Raw genomic sequence first — 19,717 nt, forward strand, 5'->3', positions numbered from 1 at the left:
TATGCATTAGGTATCTTGTAAAAATGCTTCATGTCTGCAGTTTGAAGCACTTGGCTCTATCATGAGCAGAAGACGACTGATTAAAATGCCGGGCACCAAATTTAAATATTCATGCTTGCTCCTGACAGTTTGCCGACTCCTTTGCAAACATATTTCTCAACCAAATTTCTCTGTCACTTCCCTTTCCATGTCAGCAGCTCATGTCAGTATTCAGCAAAGTGCTTTATTTCCCATATCTGTGTGTACAGGAGTGTGAGGTGTGGGAAATGGCTCTTGCAATGCTTCAGAAGAAACCTGACACATATATTTATTGGAATTTTCAGAGCTATAATCCTCGCAATGCTCTGCTGAAGATGTTTTTTTTTATTCATTTGTTACCCTGATCATTTATTATATTTTTCATTTTGTCAGCACAAATTTAACCCATACTATTGCATTGCTGTTAATGACAAGTTGAGAGCTGTCCACCATATAAAAAAAGAGTTTGCTGTAACATTAATAACATCAAATATTTATCATTTTGTAAACCTCCTAAATCTGCAGCAGCACAGAGATGGCTCGGGTAAAATGTGACCGTGAAATTAGATATCCAGCCTACTAGAGTTCCAGTAATCTGTAAATAAAGTCAGTACGTTCATTATTCTTTTGTTTTGTAATTGTAAACAATTGAGTATGAATGAGTCATTCCCAGAGCTGATAGCTATGCAACAGCATTACTCATTAGATTTTTTATTTTATTATATAGCTATACAGTAAAACCTTAACATTCCCTGATTTTAAGTTTTCCCACATTTTACATTGTTGTTTTGTGGTCTCACTTATATTTTATGCTTAATACATTTCCCTACATTTTCCTGCAGTTTACACCATTTTTTTCTTGTTCCCATGAAAAATATAAAATAGGGGTTCTACTGTAACTTTAAATTGTAGCTAAACGTCTATATCTGGCCATACAGGGGACAATATAAACTGCTAAGTTTCATACCTCTCAACCTGCTCAACCAATATTGGTTAGGTTTGAAAAACTTGTCGGGAAGAATCTCAGCATTGCGTTGCATTGAACAAGTGGATATTGACATTTATGGTAAGCATAAATAAACAGTAACAGCCATTCATTATGAAAAAGGAGAAAAGGCGCAAGATGCATAGCAGAAGAAAAGCTCTGTGGAAAACAATAGTGTTTTCTTGAGGTTATCTGTGGTTGTAACCTATGCCATTTAAGCTCCATTTCAGTTTGAGTAGCTACCCCAAAGCTACACAGCAGGTTTGTTTAGCTATGATAGTGTTGACTGAAGCAAATACACAACTTTTACAATTGCAGGGCAATCACACATTATATTTTAATTACTTTGATTGCACTAAGGCAGTGATCCCCAACCAGTAGCTCGTGAGCAACATGTTGCTCTCCAACCCCTTGGATGTTGCTCCCAGTGGCCTCAAAGCAGGTGTTTATTTTTGAATTACAGACTTTGAGGCAAGTTTTGGTTGTATAAAAACCAGGTGCACTGCCAAACAGAGCCTTGGTGTTAGCTGACAATCCACATAGGAGCTACTTAATGGCCAATCACAGCCCTTATTTTGCACCCAGGAACATTTTTCATACTAGTGTTGCTCCCCAACTCCTTTTACTTCTGAATGTTGCTCACGGGTTCTAAAGGTTGGGGATCCCTGCACTAAGGCTTGAGCTAGATGGGGCTGTAATCTGCAGACTGATTTCAGCCCCCTATCAGTAGCAGAATGCTCTTCTGTGTTCGTGTCGGCTCTGGCGCCACAGAAAATTAGTTTGGTAGCGGTCGGGGCTGAAACCAGTCTGCAGATTTCAGACCATCTGGCCCTGGACTTAAGTGGCACTTTTTTCTTCCCCCTTCCTTATTTTTTTCTACATGTTGTTGTTAGTGTAATGGCACACCTATAGCATAAATAGCACCATTTCTACCGGAGACAGTCAAGCAGATCCTTAATATCAGTGATACTCAACTGGTAATTTCTATTAATCTGTAGATCACAAAGTGGTAATTGGCAGACCATAATAAGCCTCTTTGCGGTGCTTAAAGGAACAGTAACACCAAAAAAACTGAAAGTTTTGAAAAAAAAGGCTATATGGCACAGGTGAAATAGTGGAGAACAGATAGCACAATTATGTTCTAGAGTTAAGCTCCCCATAGACGCGACGATTCTTCTTGCCGAACGACCGATATTAGGGAAACCCGACCAATCCTTCGAAATTATCGTGCGGTTAGTTGTATTCGAACGATCGTACATCTTACGATTTTTCGGCCGACATCTGTCGAGAAATTGATCGGCCGGGTCAAAAAATCTTTGTCGGTCCCAGTGCAATCTATCTATGTTTGCAGGTCCAAGCAGGCAGCTCCCCTTTGTTTTCCTGGCAAATTGGTCTTTTTAGTTGATGGTAAATTCGTACGATCGTGACCCTAACACAATATGCTTATTCTAGCTACCCTTTCACCAGCACAAGGGCATCACTTTTAGTTGAGATATATAATTGTATCCAACAATGCTCCTAACTGAATGATGACAGATCTACCTCTGCTCCTTAAGTCTGTCACTGTGCAGTGTATTCAGCAGGAAAATTCAAATGCTTTGCATGGATGTTACCAGTGTATTAAATCTAAAATAGCCATTGCTTTCTTCTAGGATTGTGGCAGTTATCCAGGCTTTGTAACAATACTAAGGGCAGCCAGCTTTGATAGCGGCAACAAAGCTGACCAACTGGATTATGAGAATTTCCGTCATGTGGTGCACAAATGGCATTATAAATTGACAAAGGTAAAGTTCCAGAGAGGTTTCTCTACTATTGTTTTGCGCATAATTATTGTACCTTATGACCAATTCTTGCCTTGCAGGCGTCTGTCCATTGCCTTGAGACGGGGGAATACACTCACATCAGGAATATCCTTATTGTGCTGACTAAAATCCTGCCATGGTATCCTAAAGTTCTGAACTTGGGCCAAGCTCTGGAGCGCAGAGTCCACAAAATATGCCAAGATGAGAAGGAAAAAAGGCCAGATCTTTATGCGTTGGCTATGGGGTAAAATAAACAGGGTCACGTTAAGTGATAAAAAGAAATAGAATCCTTTTAGCCCAAGGATGTTCAACCTGATCTACTTCAGCTACTGCTGAACTGCAATTTCTATAAATGGCAGTTTTTTTTTTTTAATTTGTAACATTAGCATTATGTAATGACTGACCTTGTACGTTTTTAATATAAGCTGTTTGGTAGTATATTTCTGTTTGACACTCTGTGCGAATTACAGCTACTCTGGGCAGTTGAAAAGCAGGAAACATTTTATGGTGCCTGAAAATGATTTCCATCACAAAGATCCCCCAGTAAGGAGCTCTGTGCCAACCCCAGTACAAAATGGACCAGGCACTTCTAACCAATCTGCTTCCATGATGGTGAATGCAGCTAAACCAGAAGAAGGCACTACTGAGGAAACAGGTAAGTTGCACGGCAACAAAACTCTGACATTCACCCCATGCACCATACCATCAGGAAAATAGAAGAGATTAACGGTGGGTTTTGTCAGAGGTGACTTATAAAGCCCTACCTTGCTTTTGGATAATTAGGTACCTTTAGCTGTCATTTTAATACATGTTACAGACATGCATCTACTAAATACATTAACTAAACTAAAGATCAATATTACATTACACTTGAATGGTTGGATTCTTTTTAGCTGGCCACTTAAGGATACTGGAACAATTTTGAAATTTCTGCTGTACTATCGCACAACCGTAAATCTATATATTTTTGGTGCTACAGTAAGCCCAAATTCCTAGCCCAACTAACCAAGTAGTGCCTGAGGAATTCTGGGCTGCTTGGCTTGGCTTCAGGAAGCAACTGGACTTCTGGTGCTTTATAGTCTTTGAGGCCTAGAAGTTAGTAAACCATCACTAGGTAGCCAGTGAAAGTGCGTGCCTGATGTGGAAAAATGCTGCCATTTTGCTATTCTGGACACTACATGGTTTTAAGGGTCAGGGACACCCTAGCAAATGTAAATGAACTGCATTTACATATTGAACTGGAGAGCTACAGGACACAAACGTTTATTTTAAAACCAGGGGTAAAAAAAACCTTTTATGTGTCTTACATGTAAGCACAATATTAAGATTTATTCAGAGTGACCTGCCCATTTCATATGAATGATCTACATGTACATTCACATAGTACATGTCATGGTGATGCAATTTTCTCATACATTTTCTTCTGTCAGAGAAACTCAAGGAGAAATCTCAGAGTGCACAGAAAGTTGTTGCTAAAGCTGCCAGCACAGCACCAAAGGTGACTGCAAGCAATGGGAACAGCGCTTCTGCTAGGTATGTGATCTATAGCAGTGTAGTTTCCTAACGTAGAGCTCTTAGGATCTATTGTGCAACTTTGCTGTGTTAGTCTTCTCACATCAGAATACACATGCATGCATACCATACAAAACCTGACCTTTTGTTGTGCACAGGTGTAGGGCATATTACCATATTACCATTATTTCCCATACAGCAAAGTGCTTAAGGAAAAAGAAGACAAAGATAAAACTGGGAAAGAAAAGGAGAAAGACAAACGAGAGAAAACACCAGTTGCATCTCTTGAGACCAAGGCACCAGGAAAGGAGGCCAAAGAAAAAGTAAAAGAAGACCGTCCGAGCAAAGATGAAAAACAGCGTGACATCAAGGAGAAGACTCCTAAAGCTGACAAAGAAAAGGAAAAGGCAAAGAAGGAAGACAAGTCTCAGAAGGAAGAAAAATCTAAGGCAGTTCTGATGAGCAACGAGTCCAAAATCCCTTCAGAAAAGGAGAGAGAAAAGGAGCTCTCCAGAGAGAGAGAGGCATTGAAAGAAGCAAAATCTAAGGAGAGTTCCAAATCAGGAGAGAAATCAGCTGTATCTGGGTCCTTGAAGTCTCCTGTTCCCCGTACAGACATGCCTGAAACTGAGAGGGGTATGTTTTCTAAGTAGAGAATGGGAGGTTACTTATTCTATTAAAAGCACAGAATAAAAAAAGTAAAAAAAAAAAAGCACAGAATATGGAAAATGTGTAACTCTCTAGCTGTTGTTGATCTACAATCCATACAGCCCACTTACCACCAAAGGCTGTTGGGGGTTTTGTGGTGTTGGGATTAACATTGTATTCATCGTAAGTATCCCTGCTTTTTTTTACCATAGCATAGAGTAAACAAATATTCCTTTCTGCCTGTGGCAGTAAATTCTACATAAGTACTGTCTGCTCAGTCAGTTTGCAGATATGCCAATACATGTGAAATACAGTATAAATCTAAACTATGCAGTTCATACATGTCTTATGTCATCTGCACAGTTGGAGGCACATTTATCAGTGATCGAATTCATGAGTTTTTTTAAATTCCTTTAAATTCGAATATTCTCGAAGTTCGATTGGGGGGTTATCGGATATCTAAAACTCACACAAATTTTACTGACTCAAAAACACGAATCAAATTCGACTAAACTCGAATGTCAGGAAGGCTACTAAAATTGGTCCTGGACCTCTACCATAGACTTATACATGAACTCGACAGGTTTAGGTGGCGAGTAGTTGAATTTGAGTTCTTAAAAGAGAATTCAGCCCCAGCCTAAGTGTTTCCCTGGGCAAATGCCCCTAACGTTTTACTTATCCCTCAGTGCAGATTCAGGCATCCGAGTTCACGGGTGCCATCTTCTTGTCTTTGAAAATCTTCGGAATGAGGCAGGCGTGGCGGTGCATGCACAGTTGGAGCAATATTCAGCATCGCGAAAACTGTGCATGCGCCGAAACTCGAGAAAATTGCTGGAGCGGCGGGCTCATTTTGAAAATTGCTGACGCGACTAAAGATGGGGCTCGTGAACTCCGATGCCTGAATCTGCACCGACAGGTAAGTAAAACGTTAGGGGCATTTGCCCGAGGTAACACTTAGGCTGAGAGGAGGAGGGAGGGGGTCTATGTAGGATAGGGGGGTAGGGTTTTTTTTAACTGTAGGGTTGAATTCTCCTTTAAAGGGCCAGAGTATTATAAATCTCGAAATTTGAATTAAAACTGAAATCAAGTTCGGATTATTCACAATTCAAATTTGATTTGTTTTAACTATAAAAAAATTGAAATTTTCAAATCGACCCTTAATGAGAGTCTGCTCCTTGGTTTTCCACTGACTTGCCGTTAGACTTTATCTTTACTAGATGACAAACAGCTTATTCTCTTGAAAAACTGCATGTTGGCATGTTCATTATTTGATTAGGAAGTGAATATAGGTTGGACAGAGCTCCAAGATGTATTTAAGCCTACAACAGGCGTACTGAACACAAAGCTGTTGGTAAGGGTTACTTTGGAAGAAAATGGGTGTTCTAATGAGGCTGATTTCTTAAACTGCATGATGGGTTTTTTACTTATTTTAACAGCTTTTTTCTGTTTTTCCCCCCAGAACAAAAACGACGTAAAATTGATACGCATTCTTCTCCGTCACATTCCTCAGCAGTAAAGGTTAGTATAGCATGAGGAAGGCTGTAGCCATAATAGGCTGACCTGTGTGGAGTGCCAGCATCCATCTTCCTTCGTGTTTGGTGCCAAATGTCCACTGGAGATCTCTGGAGGTGTTTTTCTTTCTTTTTCTTTTTTTCCCAGTTTTTCCAATTTTTTATGTTGGTATTTTGTGTCATCAAATAACAGTAAAAACTGTATTTTTGCCCAGTTTGGACTATTTTTCTAATACAAAGTTTTTCTATAAAATTAAAAAAAAAATCTTCAAGGACCTAGCAGCATTATTTTTGTATATAGCGGAAAATGAGAAATTTGTTCAAGACCAATTTGGTGGAGAAGTGCCTGAATATTTTTTTGTAAGATGTTCATTTTTTAATGGCTTGAGGAAGTATGCAAATGACACGTAATTCTCCTCTGAGCGGAATCAAGCATATTGTTATGTAAATTATTTTTCAACGCTAATTATTGAAGAATCCTTTGCACTGAAGATATCCTGGGATGTTACAGGAATGCACAAGATACCACATGAATTCGTCAGGCATCTTGAGCTTCATTACCGATATGTGCCTTCTAAGAAGGAATCCCCAAAGGAGTTCCATTTTAAAAAGCCTGATGCTGTGTCCTATAATTGTGTAATTTGGAAGCACATTCAGCTTTTGTTCCTCTCCTGGAAGTTTAATTCTGTCCTGTTGTGTTGGTCCATACACTGTGCTTAAACCAGATGTGGCAGTTACCTTATACTCCTCTCCAATCTGAGACAAAACCCTCTGGCATCCAAGCAACAAATATTCATGGAGCAGCTTTGAAGACTAATGGTAGCTAAATCCATGCACCTTTTTTATTTCTATTTCCATATTTTTTTGATTCGAAACCAGCTGTTTCCATGGGATCTGTGAGATATCTTTTTATTTGAGCCATTCAAACTGTAAGTCCCAAACACCTCTCCTGGAGAAACCATTCTGATGACCAAGATGTGATGCCTAAATTCCATATTCTGGATTCCAATATTTCCCCTCACCCCTTCTTTTTCATTTCCCACCCTGGGGTAAGGTAATAATGCTAGTAGAATAATTAATTTTAGCTAGTCTTAATGTTTGTGCACCATCTGAACGGTTAATTTTTCTGTATTTCTGTTTTTGGTCTTCTGTCTTGTAACATTTGGGATTCTTATATGAAGACAAAATGTGTCCACACAGTTGCTATTTAGAATTAAAATAATTGTTGGTGCCAGTACAGCAGTTTTTGAACAAACTATGTGGAATGGCCAATAAGTGCATGCTTCCAGCAAACTGCTGAGTCACTATTGGCCCCTATTTTTCATTTTGGCTGAGGGAACTGCATATACCCATATTTTCACTGCCAATAAGGTGTCTGTCCACTGCTATTTGGCATTGGCACATTGGGGATATTGTACACATATCTCACCCATGAAGCCATAGGCTGAGTAGCCAATTATTCCAAGAGACAGCCTGTACAGGGGTAGTTCAAGTGGGGGATTTTCATAGTGATGTCACAAATATGATTTTTCTCCATTGTCCGCTTTGGGGACACAGTGGGGGTATAGCTGGTACCACTAGGAGGCAGGACACATCAAGAAGGAAAGAACTAGCTCCTCCTCCGCTGGCTTTACCCCCAGCAGTAGGCGGAGTATTGATCAGTTTTTGTTGTGTCCTCCAGGAGGTTAGGATCCATTTCTTACTTATGATTACTGAGATGTCGGACCAACTACACTGAGTAAAGTGGTCACCATGACGTCACAACATGGGAGCTTGTCCCTGGGGTCATTTGCTGCTACCTGCATTGACTATTCAATCAGAACACACTCAGGAGGTGAGTCGGCTGCTGGTTGGTGAGTAATTACACTCCCTCCCCCCAGAGAAACCCTCCCCTACTCCCCTCAACAGGGTGCTATTCACACCGAGGGTTCATCCCTAAGCCCCTACAGAGCTCCGTTGCCTTCACGGGGAGGTGCAGCCTACCGGCCTTTCCCCTTCAGGCAGTAACCACGGAGAGTCTTAGTCCAACCGTATCTCCCTGCCCACGGGTCTATGGAGGAGGCGCAGGCCATTGGAGCAGTGACTCAGACTGGAGCGGACTTGCACTAAGATCAGTTCTATTCAATATTGGCGCTCATTTTTTTCTTTTGCGCCATTCGGCGAGCTCGCTGGGAAGTGGCATCACCCAAACTTCCAGTTTGCCACATCGGCACACAGAGATGGCGCAGACAAGCAGCACGAGCAGGAGATTCCTAGTCCTCTGCACTGCCCCAAAGCGACAGGTCCATTCCACACCGGTTACACAACAGGGGAAAGCACTTACTGCTCCTTCGATCCTAACAACATCAAAAAAAAAAAAAACTCAAACAGGCCAACCTCTGCCTTATACCCTCATTATTTTTCCTCAGCATGTCTGTGGGAACTAGTGACAGTCTCTTTGCCGGGCGGGGCGACCTCAGTCAAATTCCTTGCCTATGCCAAGTGCCGCACCATTTGGACACAAGGATTCCCTTTGTTCCAGATGCAAACCAACTGATCTTTGTCCTTATAACCCAGCTCCTACTCTTTCCCAGGCAGACCAGACACCCCCCCCCCCCTGCAGATTTCTATAACTACACCACTTCTCGGCAGACCTTACTGACAAATGGTCCTCACCACCCTAGGTAGGTTCACTAGTCTCACGGCTTTACAGGAACACAGCCCTACCAGTTCCTGGTGCTTCCTCATTCAAAGAGCACATGAAAAAAAAAATGGAGGTAATTCTTCACTCCCGATTTTCCTACCACCAGTTTTGGCCATAGCCTGGGTTAGCAGGGCTATCCAGGCCTGGTCCGATTCTCTCTTTCAGGCAATTCTCTCAGGAGATCCACGTCATGAACTCTCACAATGGGCTTCCCAAATCAGAGACAAATCTTGTCAAAACAGCAAGCCCTCCTCCAGACCGGCGGATAAGTCAACATTGACATGACGGGGTGTCCCCACTGTCAGACCTGGTCCCGATAGGAGGAAGAGTATACCACTTTGCAGACACTTGTCTCACAATCACGAAAGACTCCTGTGTACACAAAGTTGTAACATGAGGGTTACCACCTGGAATTTCTTTCCTGCCTCCCCCACATTTCTTTATGTCCAGACTTCCTCAGGAACCAACCAAGCAAAGGGCCTTCAGAGTTGTCATCACCAACCGTCTGCACACAGAGGCAATCGCTGCCATTCCCTCTGGAGAACATTTCAAGGGATATTATACAAACTTTTTCGTGGTCCCCAAAAAAGACAGGTCTATACGCCCAGTACTAGACCTAAAGGGACTCAACAAGTTCATCCGCCAAAGAAAGTTCAAAATGGAGTCTTTAATAGCCATCATTGCAGCACTGGAACCTGGCCAGTTCTTAGCCTCACTTTATGTCAGACACATACCTGCATGTGCTTATTTTCCCTCTCCATCAGGCATATTTACAATTTGCATTCCACAACCAGCACTTCCAATTCACCGCCCTTCCGTTCGGCCTAACGTCAGCCCCTTGAGTCTTCACAAAGTTCGTGACCACGACGGCATAACCCACTTGCTTATAAAGGCACCGTCTCTCAAATAAGCCCAACATGCCAAACTAAATAAGCCCAACATGGCCAAACTAAAGAAACTCTGTTGGTTTCTCAACCAGAAAACGGCCAATCAGTGATCTTCCTCAGGATGCACTTCAATGCAATGACCCTAAAGACCTCACTGCCTCCAGAAAAGAGGTGGCACCTCCAATCGCTGGTGAGCTCACTGCTAGCGAAGCCGAGACACTCAGCCAGAAACTGTATGAAAGTACTGGGAGTCATGGTCTCGATGATAGAAGCAGCCCCCTTTGCTCAGCATCATCTCGGGGAACTCCAGTGGAACATAATCAAGTATTGGAGATGAACATCCTTCCTACTAGAGATCCACCTGTCACCCAAGACCAGAACCTCCCTTCTCTGGTGGTTACAGACTAGGGATGCACCGAATTCAGGATTCAGTTCGGGATTCGGCCAGGATTCGCACTTTTTCAGCAGGATTCGGATTCGTCCAAATCCTTCTACCCTGCCTAACCGAATTTGCAAATTAGTGGTAGGGAGGGAAATCGTGTGACTTTTTGTCACAAATCAAGGAAGTAAAATGTTTTCCATTCCTGCCCCTAATTTGCGTATGCAAATTCTAATTTGGCTCGTCATTCGGCCAAATCTTTTGGGATTCCAGGGTTCAGCTGAATCCAAAATAGTCTATTCGGTGCATCCCTATTACAGACCTCTCACCTTTCCACAGGCAAAACACCAGTGGCACCTACAGACAACAGCAACAAGCCTTTTCGGATGGAGAGCGGTACTGGAGGGATGGTTGGCACAGGGCCAGTGGTCTCTTGAGGAAAGTCTCCTCCCAATCAACCTGTTAGAAATCCGTTCGATCTGTCGGGGCAAGCCATAATGATTCAGTCAGACAACTCCACAGCGGTGGCCTACATAAACCACCAAGGGGGCACAAGAAGCCGAGGGGCATTAAACAAGGTTGCTGAAAAACACCAGGCTCAACTGTCAGCCATTTACATCCAAGGCATCCAAAACTGGGAAGCGGACTTCCTAAGCCGACAGGCGTTGGACCCGGCGAATGGTTACTGAAGGTAGAGGTTTTCCAAGAAATATCGCAAAGGGGGGGGGGCGGAGGTGGACTTGATGGCGATCAGAAACAACCGAAAAGTATCAACCCTCTTTGCCCGATATCACAATCCCCTGGCACTAGCTGACGCCCTCACAGCTGCTTGGAATTTCCATCAAGAGTACACATTCCCCCTCACTACCTCTGAATCCCAGGACAATCAGGAAATTATGCAGAGAACATACCACACTAATTTTGGTGGCACTCAAGTGGCCTCGGCACACCTCGTTCTCAATCTCTCAGTGGCACAACCATGGACTACCACCGTGTCCGGACCTCCTCAAGCAACGTCCAAAACGGCATCACAACCCAGCAAGCCTCAACTTGACTGCGCGTCTCCGAACTCCATGCAAGTGCAAGTCACCCTTCCTCACTTTCCATCACGACAGGGCGGTTCTCTGAACGGTACCTACCATTCTACCTTTCATCTAAATCAGTCATACCAACTTTTGTCCTTCTCTGTCCAATCCCAAGCAAACAACACTACACACCTTGGACCCAGTCAGAGCCCTCAAGTTCTTGCTACACAGGGTACGACATACGCAACAGACTCCATTCTTCCCACGGGACCTCAATAAGGCACCTCAGCCTCAAAGTTGTCCGTTTCCAAATGGATAAAGCAGACTATCCAAAGAACATACATCGCACGGAGACAAGCCCCGCCCACTCCACCAGGGGGCTGAGCACATCCTGGGCCTTCAGGAACCAAGCCACAGCAGAGCAGCTCTGCAAGGCAACTATGTGGACATCTATCACTTTGCGACACTATAAACTTTGCAACACCCGATGCTTCAGCGGAAAAGTTCTTCAGGCCGCAGTGCTGTCTTCAGCATAGGGCCTCTTCTCCCGCCCTATTAATGGGGACAGCTTTGGGATGTTCCTGTGTCCCCCAAGCAGATGATGGAGAAAAGAAGATTTTGTGTACTCACTGTAAAATCGCTTGGGGGACACAGGACTTCCGTCCCATGGTTACCTAAAGAGTTGCTATTTTACTATTTTTGAATTTCGAGTTCCTCACTTGAGTTTTGTTACAAACTGATCAGTACTACGCCTACTGCTGGAGGTATAGCCAGCGGAAAAGTAGCTAGTTCTTTCCTTCTTGTTGTGTCCTCCTCGTAGTGGTACCAGCTGTACCCCACTGTTCCTGTGTCCCCCCCAAGCGACTGAAGAGAAAGAGATTTTACGGTGAGTATAAAAAAATCTCCTTTTCTTTTTACATTTGTACCAGTTGAGAAATTGGTTCAAATAGTATTTTATTATTTTTAGTTGTAACTGTTGGAGGAGCCAGGAATATCAAAGGGGATAAAGATCACATGTGCAGGAACAGGTCACTGTAAAAAAGGCTCATGATTGGTTTGTGTGGTACTTGATGGTCAAATCGGGTACCTCTTTAAGCGAGATGTATGCCCAACTATACTCTCTTACGTCTGCTGCCTTATTCCAGTGTCCTGTCGGGCACATGGCCATTGCTCCCTTTAATGTTTAAGTTTAATGTTTACTTTGGATTGTTCCAAATTTTTTTTTAGAAGTTAATGCAGCTTTGTACATCCTTGAAAGTTCTTTCTCTTTATAACTGCATGTTACTCTACCATTCGCCCATTTTTGTCATAGAAGTCCACTAGCACATTTGTTTTAATAGCTGTTGACTAATTATTGTCTTCCATCTTCCAACACACATTTTGTTAAAACCCCTTGTTTAAGTATTTCCTTTCTCATGCCCTGGGCAGCTCATGGTTTTCAATAAATTGCATTCTTTTTTCTTGCTGATTTTCTTTGTTCAATATTGACAGTATCAAAGATTAATCCCTTCCTCAGGAGTAGCTCTTAATGTCTCCTGGATTACTTCCGTGGCTCTGGTTTCTGACAACTATCCCAGCTCACGTGTCATCTCCATTCATTTTCTACAGGACAACCTCAGTGAATTTAAGGACTCTTCAACCAAGGTTTGAGGCCCCTTATACTATGTTTTCCACAATCCTTTAACCACTTTTATCAGTTTAGAGTTCGCATCGCATGCTGAAAGGAAAGTTCTGAAGTATTTGTTGCGGTGATATGCAAAAACTTAGGAATGCAAAACCCAGAACGTCCCAATTCTTATTAATGGTAGCTGAATCTATCTGAAATATGACAGGTAGCAATGTTCAAAACTTTTAGAGGCTGGGAATTTAATTCCTGTTTTATATATGCCTGTAATTGTTTGATTTTGTAAAAGGCATACTATATGCATGATATATAAAATATAATATAATGCCGTAGGCGTGGGTACCAGTGCTCAATATGTATGTATCCAAAAAAACTCTGCATAATCTGAGTAGTGATAAGTGGGTTGGAACATCTTTTTACCCTCACCCATCCCTATGTGCTTCCCAACATGGTCCGTTCCATTTTATGACCAACCTTAGATTTCAGTCTGTTCTGATGATGTTGGGACCAACAATCAAGTGGAACACCATACCACCACACCATAATTAACCAAGCAAGTTTTCTTTATTAGCACAAGCACTTTATATCTATTAATTGATTGGTTCACGGGGGTAAGCTTTGCACAATTACATCACCAAAGTATAGGGGCCCTACTTGAAGGGTGACCTGGCACTCTCCCAAACCAGTCACTTGTCTTCACCCAACCCGCAGTTAAAGGAGCCCCTTTATTGTACCTCTTTTACAGTCTGTGTTTTAAATAAAGGATGGGTATGTCCTAATGGTCCCTGTAAGAAGCATAATAGGAGGGGGGATAGCCATTCACAGCCCTGCAGTCACACAAGCAAAGACAGGCTTCAGTTACCTATCGATCAGCCAAGCCGCTGATTGGTTCCTATCCTACAGTGTAGAGTGTTGCCAGCTTCCCTGCACAGCCTGAAAAAGGGGGTAGCAGGAAGTGGAACAGATGGGCGGACTAGTCTGGTTTTTGCAGGAATTTTCATTAAATCGGTCTGAAACCCTACTTTTTAAAGCCCATTCCTTCTACATTTAAAAGAGTATAATGCACCCGGTACATTCTTGTTTTTTATTTAATATGTCTCCTTTAAAAACACTGTGTTCAGGTCAACCAGCTCATCATTAACTTTCAGGGAATAAAAACAAAAGCCCAATAATTGCTCAGCTTTCTTTCATACACAGAGATACTTCTTTGGAACAAAGGGTTATTTTTTGTAAAAAAAAAATAAAAAATTCTGAACAAAAACTGAAGTATTTTGCCTTTGCTATTAAAGTAAGTGTTATCATATCTTTTTATATTCTGCACAATAAACCTAAGGCTGCCCATTTTGTTAATGGGGAATCTTTCTGCTTTCTCTCAAACATGATGCATTCTGGCCAGCCTTTACTTTATGCAAGCATTTGATTTATAGAAACACAGTTAAGCATCACTAGTTGACCCTGTAGGAGTTATAGCTCTGTAGCTCTGTTAATAATACTATACATGGAATAGGAAAGAATTATAGAATAGCAAAAGATTCAATATCATCTATTTTTCTGTGATATTTGATAAGTTTGTCGCCGGCACAAATATTCTGTTCAGATGCTACTATACCACAGAATGTTCCTGTGGAATTGCATATTTCGTATATGCCTGTGCTGGCATAGTTATTGGTTTATGACATCTGTTGTATGTGCCATTAGCAAAAGTAGGTTATTGCATAAATACCCGCAGTAATCCATTACCAGCCACTTTTAGTTGGCCATGCTCCTTACTGCTTTTTTGTTAAGAGTGTTTTGGCAGGTGATAGGCATGTTGTAGCTAGCCAACCTTAGAACAGTTGCATAAAGGTTCTCTAGTAATTAAAGGTTAAACAATGCTACATTCTCATCGTATTCCAAGTTATTAAATACAAAGGAAAAATTAGCTTACAGCAGTCCAAATACTATAGCTAAAAAAGCGAAATTTACCTTTAACATTGATGTACAATGCTAAAATATGCTTGTACCATTTACAAGTATCATTCCTGTGCTTTTTTCCCCTTTATCTGTGTTATTTCTGTAAGTACTACTGACTCTGCCCTGACACTCCTGGACCCCCACCACAAAGTAAACACTTCTGTGGCTTCTTCAGTTCAAGTCATGAGTAGAAGAATGAAACCTGTTGTCCAGAAAGCACTGGAGCTGGGGTTTTCCAGATAACCGATCTTTCTGTAATTTGGATCTTCATACCTTAAGTCTACTTGAAAATCATGTCAACATTAAATAAACGAAATAAGTATTGCCTCCAATAAGGAATAATTATATATTGGTTTGAATTAAGTACAAGGTACTGTTTTATTATTACAGAGAAAAAGGAAATCATTTTAAAAAATTTGGATTATTTGATTATAATGGAGTCTATGGGAGATGGCCTTTCCGTAATTCGGGTTTCCTGATAACGGATCCGATATCTGTAGTGAAAATTTCAAGATTACTCAGTCCAGTTACATTGGACTTATCACCTTTATAGACAAAACAAATTGTATACAAAGAGAATAGGTTAAAATTCAGCTTATTGCAAGTGGTGATGGTCTGGCTTCAAAATAGGCCCTGGCTTTGCAAGTACACTAAGGCGCATAAATCACTTTGCAGCCCAATAAATAGTGACTTTCTATGGCATCTTACATATGGTATGTGTGAGAATATTAAAGATTATGCCCTCCTGTTTTGATGGGCCTGAACAAAAGTAACAATACTGTGTACATTCGTACAGTATCTGTTCTGCACGGGACAATCAGTGGAATGCCAGGACTGTCCTATGTACTTTTTAAGAACCAGCAACCCATAAATGGAATTTGTATTTGTTTACAATTGACAAACCATGTATTCTTCTTTATAAATGTACAATCTGTGTGGATGGTAAAATGCCCTATTTTGTCTAATCCTATCTATTGTATATTTTTTTCTCTTGGGCGTATATGCCTTTATAAGCACAGATGTGTATAGTATATTCGTAGAATGATTTGAGATGAGTAACTCTTTTTTTCCCACTTATTAGCTATGGCTTAGCCATTATCAAGAGCTCTGAATTAATAGGTTTCTATTGACGTGACTTATGTTATAATAGTGCTTTCTTATTAAATGTGCTCTGATTCTTTCCACAAAAGTTGGAATGACTACATAATCGCTGCCAACCCACGTTGCTTAGCTAAAGATATGCAGCAGTCACACAGTTGGCTTCATCTGACAGCTGAGGAACAATAAGATTCTCCACCGCCAAAGTGCCCATTTTATTCCAGTGGTTTTACAAGAGACAAGGGTAGTATCGCAATCTGATTCCTCCTCTGGGGACTGTCTGTTTTACTGTCTATGCGTAGCTTTATGCTGGATATACATGGTAAGATTTCGATTTTTAAGTCCCAATCCAACAAATAGGTATCAGTCAGACAGGCTTTTGCAAGAAGGTCCCATACATGAGCCAATAAACTAGTGACCTATGTATGGCAACCTTCAGTTGCATAACGTAATTGTCCCATTCGGACACTGCTGTCAACCCGATGACTTAGCCTAAAAGTTTGCAGCACAAAAATGACTGCATATGGGGCCAAATTTACTGTATTTCTCAATAAAGGTATAGGATCTATTATCTAGAATGTTTGGGGGCTGAGGGTTTCCAAATAAGGAATCTTTCTACAATTTGGGTCTCCATACCTTATGTCTTATTAAATAAGGCCAATATAATAGTGTTGCCACCAATATGGATTTATGCAGCTTAATTACCATACATTACAAGCTACTGTTTTATTATCACAAAGAAAAAGGAAATCCGTTTTTAAAATGTTGGTCTTCAGAGGTTTCTGGACAACTGTTTTTTGTTGAGGGATCTCCTACTAGTACCAATATGTTCACAAATCAAAAAGGCAAGTTAAATAAATAGGTTTAGGAGAAAGTGTGACATTAGTGTTGGTGTGATTTGTACTGCCTAGGCTCTTACCAGACATGGTTGGCTCCTTGAATGATCACCCTTCATCTGTCCAGAAGGGCCAATGATCAGTAGTTAGCAGTAATGGTCACATATTACTTGTATGTAAAGCCACTGTGTTTTTAAGCAGCATCCGTAATGTGTCCATAGGTAACCGTGCCTCTTCTATGTTCAAAGCCTTATAAGATGTTTGTTTTTTGGTATATTTATGGATGTTGGCTATTTATTTCTAGGGTTAGTGTTCCTTTAAAATAAAAGACTGCTTTGTAGGAATAGTTTTCCTTTCCTCTGATTATTTTATTATCTTATATTAAAAATGTTGTTGGATGCCAATTCCTTAAAGTCTTTCCTTGTGAACATGATGGAAGGCACAGTCTGTCCTTCATAACATTGCTTTAGCCGGCGAGACAAAATATATATTTTATCAGAAAAGCTTTACATGGCATTATATACATGCTGTAACCATCTGTTTCATCTCTGTTCATAATTGCAGCAAAAACATATTTTACATGCAGTTAAATGCAAAGATCCTTAATGCACTGATTATATATTTGCTCTTCTGCATGTAGCTCCCTGTTACAGAATCCGCTACATGTTAATTGGAAACATGACTGCAGCCGTGCCACGTTAAAGCTTGTATCTATTTAAGAATGCTGTAACACAAAAATGGATGTCCAACACATTTTTAAATAATGAAAGAAAGTGTAATATGTACATGAATTACAAATGTTCAACAAGTTATTCGTAAATGTAACTGTGATTGAATGCTCTACCTGTTCTTTTTATGTTCACTGGTTCTGACTCTTGAAACAATGTAGCAGAAGTCGGTTCCGGTCCAGATTGTTGTCCAGAAATAAAAACTTTTTTCAATTACTTTCCATTATTTAATTTTTATTGTTTTTTCAAAATCTAAGTTAAAAAAGTTGAACGTTTCTATCTCTGGTCTTTCGGTCTGGCAGCTCAGTAATTCAGGTGCAGACTAAACTGGTACAATTTTGCAACATTTAGTTGATACATTTCTCAGGAGTATTAGCAACTATTGTATCAATTCCAACAGCTGCCTTTAATGAACCCTGGGGATTATGCTAAGCAGGAGATAAGAAATGTATCCACTAAATTTACCAATTTAGAACAGCTTACAGGGTCGGCGAACCCCTTTTTTCCCCAGAGCTTCTACAAAACGTCAGACTTCAATATTAGAAAAACAGTCACACATAGAAAATAGAAAGTAATTGGAAAAAAGTCTTTATTTCTGGTGAACTATCTGAAAACAACTTGGAGTTTGAAAGTGAACAATCCCTTTAAAGTGATACTGACGCTAAAAACTATTTTTTAGAATATAAATGTACATTAAAAGTTACCAATAGGTCATGCTGATTGTGCTGAGAGGTTTGTTTTTGTAAGTAATTGTTAGTTAAAGTCCCTAAACCTGACTGTTTTGCCAAACTGACTGTCCCATCTCAGCCTGTCAGTTAAGGTTTCTAACAGACTCCTGTTGCACAAATAATAGGCGATCACAGGGAGTCAGTTAGGTAATGTAAAAACGTTGGGCAAATACTTTATGCCAAAATTATAAGAAGCATGTAAAGTAAATTTTATGGTAGATGTAAAAAAAGTATCTCTCAGGAGTGGAAACAAGCAGTGCGGTGAATATAACCACATGTATGGGACCTGTTATCCAGAGTGCTTGGGACCTGGGGTTTTCCAGATAAGGAATCTTGCTGAATTTTTAAGTGAACTTAAAAAATTATTTAAACGTTAATTAAACCCAATAGGATTGTTTTGCCTCCAATAAGGATTGAGTATATCTTAGTTTGGATCAAGTACAAAGTACTGTTTTATTATTACAGAGAAAAAGGAAATCATTGTTACAATTTTTAATTATTTGATTAAAATGGAGTCTACGGGAGATGGCCTTCACATAATTTGGAGCTTTGTGAATAATGGGTTTCCGGATAACTGATCCCATACTGTACAACAATTATATGTTTAATGAGTGTATACTGAACAGTTTTTCTTTTTTCATTATGCAAAAATGATAGCCCTAATCTATCAATGTACTGACTTTCCATCAATTGGAAACCTATTGCATGTAAAATCTGGAAGAACACTACGCACAAGGGTTAATTTATGAAGCAAGGACAGTGCAAGGTGCTAAATGTGTTTATGGTGCACTATTTTCTTACCCAGAATGCAGCATCATTTTCATGAATTTACTGCATAATTGCATGAGCTGCCAAACTTGCATGCAGTTTATCAATGTGCTAGCAAATTCCCTAGCCTTTGTAAATTATGTGCAAGTTCCCGACCAGTTGCGCACCAGCAACATGTTGCTCACAAACCCCATGAATGTTGTTCTCTGTGGCCACAAAGCAGGTGCTTATTTTTGAATTCTAAGCTTGGAGACAACTTTTGGTTGCATAAAAACTAGATGGACTGTCAAGTAGATCCTATTATAGGCTGCTGTTCCAAATAGTCATTCACAGTTATCTGCCATCTTCCATGACTTTTTTCATGCTCGTGCTGCTTTTCAACTATTTTACATTTCAATGTTTAAAGGGCATGTAGAAAGGCGCTGTTTCCCACTGAAAGTAGTGTTAATATTGAACCTATGCTATAAAAATACATTTATGTTTAACTAGTATCCAGCCAGTGTACATGTTCCTGCTTTAATTTAGGTTGTCT

At 40.6% G+C, this 19,717-nt stretch overlaps 1 protein-coding gene across 6 annotated transcripts in view; it reads left to right on the plus strand.

Moving 5' to 3' along the window:
* thoc2.S (THO complex 2 S homeolog) overlaps positions 1-19,717 on the plus strand; it is a 126,609-nt gene that overhangs the window by 98,280 nt on the left and 8,612 nt on the right. For 5 of the 6 annotated variants that reach the window (XR_001932942.2, XM_018232941.2, XM_018232942.2 and 2 more), the window contains 7 exons: positions 2,656-2,787; positions 2,865-3,049; positions 3,276-3,460; positions 4,236-4,338; positions 4,517-4,953; positions 6,425-6,483; positions 13,059-13,094. Coding sequence is in view for 4 of the 6 variants with exons in the window: in XM_018232941.2 (XP_018088430.1) it covers positions 2,656-2,787; positions 2,865-3,049; positions 3,276-3,460; positions 4,236-4,338; positions 4,517-4,953; positions 6,425-6,483; positions 13,059-13,094 (1,137 nt within the window). In the remaining 2 variants the exon portion in view is untranslated. Of the gene's footprint in view, positions 1-2,655; positions 2,788-2,864; positions 3,050-3,275; positions 3,461-4,235; positions 4,339-4,516; positions 4,954-6,424; positions 7,296-13,058; positions 13,095-19,717 lie in introns of all 6 variants that reach the window. The other variant, XR_005963930.1, reaches the window with a different exon arrangement.

The sequence above is a fragment of the Xenopus laevis genome, chromosome 8S (genome assembly GCF_017654675.1).
Source record: "Xenopus laevis strain J_2021 chromosome 8S, Xenopus_laevis_v10.1, whole genome shotgun sequence".
Classification (NCBI taxonomy): Eukaryota; Metazoa; Chordata; class Amphibia; order Anura; family Pipidae; genus Xenopus; species Xenopus laevis.